The sequence below is a fragment of the Bactrocera neohumeralis genome, unplaced genomic scaffold (genome assembly GCF_024586455.1).
Source record: "Bactrocera neohumeralis isolate Rockhampton unplaced genomic scaffold, APGP_CSIRO_Bneo_wtdbg2-racon-allhic-juicebox.fasta_v2 cluster09, whole genome shotgun sequence".
NCBI lineage: Eukaryota > Metazoa > Arthropoda > Insecta > Diptera > Tephritidae > Bactrocera > Bactrocera neohumeralis.
The window spans coordinates 23,456,152-23,459,430 of NW_026089622.1; the positions used below are offsets into that span (position 1 = coordinate 23,456,152).

Genomic DNA, 3,279 nt, shown 5'->3' on the forward strand with positions numbered 1-3,279 from the left:
TAACTTATTTGATTATTACAAAATCTTTATAATAAACCCCATTGGGACATTTCCCATTTTATTCAACCTTACGCGTGTGCATATACACTAACGTTTATTTTCGTTCGGAAAAATAGTGTTGGTGTAAAAGATGAGTGCGGAATATTTACAATTGTTCTACAAAAACAACAATTGTCTAAATAGCAGAAGCATCACAAGTCAATATGGCAGCCGAATTGGCGAAGGCCAAATGTAGTAAATTTTACAACGAAAACGATTTCATTCATAAACGCAAGCGTATATTCCACAGGCGACCTCGCTTCATTCATAAAAACAGACGCCGTAATATCTCCCCGAGCATGCCTTTGCCAACAAGCGTTTTTTCGCGACGATGGCAAGAGCTAAAAATCATAAATTGAATGACTTTCTGATGTTTCTTCGCAGAAAGAAGTGACAAAAGTGGCAACATAGCCGTTGTCGATTTAAAATATTTGTCTATTCTAAAATATTTTTCCGTGACTGCAAGCTCATACAAAAACATACATACAGTGCACTCGCGATAATATGAACTAATTAAAAACAGGACTGTTAATTTTTGCGAGAGTGCTCATATTTACGAAAGGTGCAAAAACGAAAAAATGTAGTATTAAATTAAATTTTTTTTTATTTTAAACTTCAAAATAAACTTGTTTTATTAATTTTTTTCGTTACACAAGTAAAACAATGTTGCATGTAAACAGAACAGTTTAGATATAATTTCATATTATACATATTTTAATTTTATAAAAAGTTAAAGCTCATTTTGGAAAAAAATCGGTAATCCTCTTTTGCTGTTTCTTTTGTTCAACCAGCTTAAAAACTGCTTTTTCCCTTAGGTTCTTTAATACATTTAGTTCCTTTTGTTCAACCATTTCACTTTCAGCCCATTCCACAGCATTATTAAATATGTCAATAGCTTCTCTTGCTGTAGTCGTCTTACTCTACAGTATGGTCGTCTTCGTCGGATATTTCTTGTATTTCATTTTCATTGAATTCAATAGCATCCTCGTTCCATTCTCTAACGTCGCAAGCAGTGATTCCAATCTGCAGTGAATATAAATATGTACTAAATACAACTTTTTTGAGTTTACGTTTCTGATAAAACAAACCTCAGGTCTCAAGTTTTGTAAAAGATTGGCTGCGCTCTCCTCCAAGTCCCCCACATTCATATTCAAGTGCCTTCGAAGGATATTCAAAGGAATTTCATCTTCAGGATCTTCTTGATTTTCAAGCATACTCAAAACATTGTTCCAGCATTTTGATAGCACAGCCTCATCCACTTTATTCCATGCAGATTCAAGGGTAATAATAGCGTCCTTAAGTGAAATTTGCTTCATAGACTCTAGCAAGTCACATCCTGTTGCAGCAACGGAAGCCAAAAGACTGTTTCTGTAATAAAATTTTGTAATCCTGATTGCATTTTGGTGAATGAACGATGGAACCAATCTTTGAAGATAGCGGCAGTCATCCAAGCGGACTTTGAATGTCTATAATGAACAGGGCAGTCAAACCCCTTAAAACAACGGGAGTTTCTGGCCTTGTCTATCACAAGGAGCTCGAGTTGATGAGATCCTTCCGCATTTGAACAGCACAAGAATGTTATTCTTTGCTTTTCCATCTTTGCTCCTGGGGCTGTTTTTTCTAATGATGATACATACGTCTTTTGTGGTAAAAGTTTCCAAAATAAACCGGATTCGTCGGAGTTGTAAACTTGCTCCCGACTTAAACCAATCTCTTCCATTTTCGTCTTTAGAGCTTTTTTGAATGGATCGACCAACTGGGGCTGTGAAGATAGTTTTTCCCCAGAAACTTGGAGCAACCGAACGCCATATCTCTTTTTGAAATTTTGGAGCCATCCATCACATGCATTGAAGTCAAGGCAATTTTCTTTAATTGTACAATGAAGCACCTTCGCCTTTTCTTTTATCATCAGTCCGCTCACCGGGAGTTTTTTGTCCCTCATATGCAAAAACCATCTATACAACGATTTTTCCAATTTTGGATACTCTGATGGACGCATAGTTTTCCTTTTTCCAGGACCCAAAAATGTATCGTTAACACATTTAAGGATAGCGTTTTTATTTTTCTTTATTCCACATACTGTAGACTTTGCCACTCCATATTTAGTTGCTAAATTTGCAACACTTGCACCTTTTCGTAAGCATTCCAAAATATCGGATTTGTCTCTTAAAGTCAGAAACGAATGCTTTTTTGTGTGCATGTTTCAAAATTATTTACATTTGATTATTTCTTAAGAAAATAAAGAGGCACTTATGCTTGCGTGCAATCACCAACCAAAAACACTTAAAATTTCCTACAGACGACTAACGTAGACAAAATCAAACCCTGTAATGAGCACCTGTAAGCATTTTCGAGCAATGGGTAAATACATAGTATGTATGTACATGCATATTGAATGCGAATAACTAGGGAATTCCCCAAATTCCAAAGCGCTTTAAATTCGTTATTGACAACAATATTGTTCATATTTTAGAGCTTTTGTCCAAAGTTCATATTTTAGAGTAGTCAATGGTAGCCAAAAAGTGTTCATATTTTGGGGGGTTCATAATTTAGGGTGTTCATATTATCGCGAGTAAACTGTAGTTTGTTGGCGAAGCTGTTACAGCGGCAAGGAAAGCGGTGACAATCGGCGGCCATTCGTTTATTTTTTTCGGCACAGCTTGGATTTTCTATCATCACACAATGCTGTGTTGACTTTTTGACAAACCGTGAGTGTCCGTGACAACGGAGATGCGAAAGATGCGTGCGACACTTCTTATTATGAATGTATGTACATATGTATGTATGTATGTGGCTCGCATTTGCTTTCGTAAACATACAGACAATTATGCCAAAGGAATAATATACATATGTATATGCCATAGAAATTTTATTGGTACAAATATGGAAATGATAACGAAATAATGCGAATATGCATATTTCATGAAGGTCATCAATTTTCTTCGAAGAAATGAAGTTCATTTGGCACATCCTCACTTTGTAATAGTCGAAATAAATATAATTTGTTTGAAATATTAATTTATTTACAAATTAAAAAATAAAATTAAAGAGAAATAAAATTAAAATTAGTTTTACCTAATTTTTCCCGATTTTGTAAAAAAAAATTAAAATTTTTACCATTTTTCGGAAAACAAAGGTTCATTTAATACAAATAATCACGCATATGTGACTCAGAAAATGCTTTTTTACATTCTCTGTGTTACTTTGCATATTTTTCTTCAAAACATTTCTCTTTATTTA

The 3,279-nt window shown here is 34.4% G+C and overlaps 1 protein-coding gene across 1 annotated transcript; it reads right to left on the reverse strand.

The window, feature by feature from the left end:
- Positions 1-781: 781 nt before the first annotated feature.
- Positions 782-2,285, reverse strand: LOC126764245 (uncharacterized). Its single transcript, XM_050482054.1, has 2 exons — positions 1,128-2,285; positions 782-1,062 (listed from the first exon to the last, which is right to left on the reverse strand). Exons 1-2 carry the CDS (start codon positions 1,353-1,355, stop codon positions 955-957), a joined length of 336 nt encoding a protein of 111 aa, XP_050338011.1. The 5' UTR covers positions 1,356-2,285; the 3' UTR covers positions 782-954.
- Positions 2,286-3,279: the final 994 nt, after the last annotated feature.

Coding starts and splice junctions, on each gene's coding strand:
- LOC126764245 (XM_050482054.1), bottom strand. CDS start 1,355: ATGAAGCAAATTTCACTTAAGGACGCTATTATTACCCTTGAATCTGCA. Junction 1,063..1,127: donor TACAAAACTTGAGACCTGAG/GTTTGTTTTATC, acceptor TATTCACTGCAG/ATTGGAATCACTGCTTGCGA.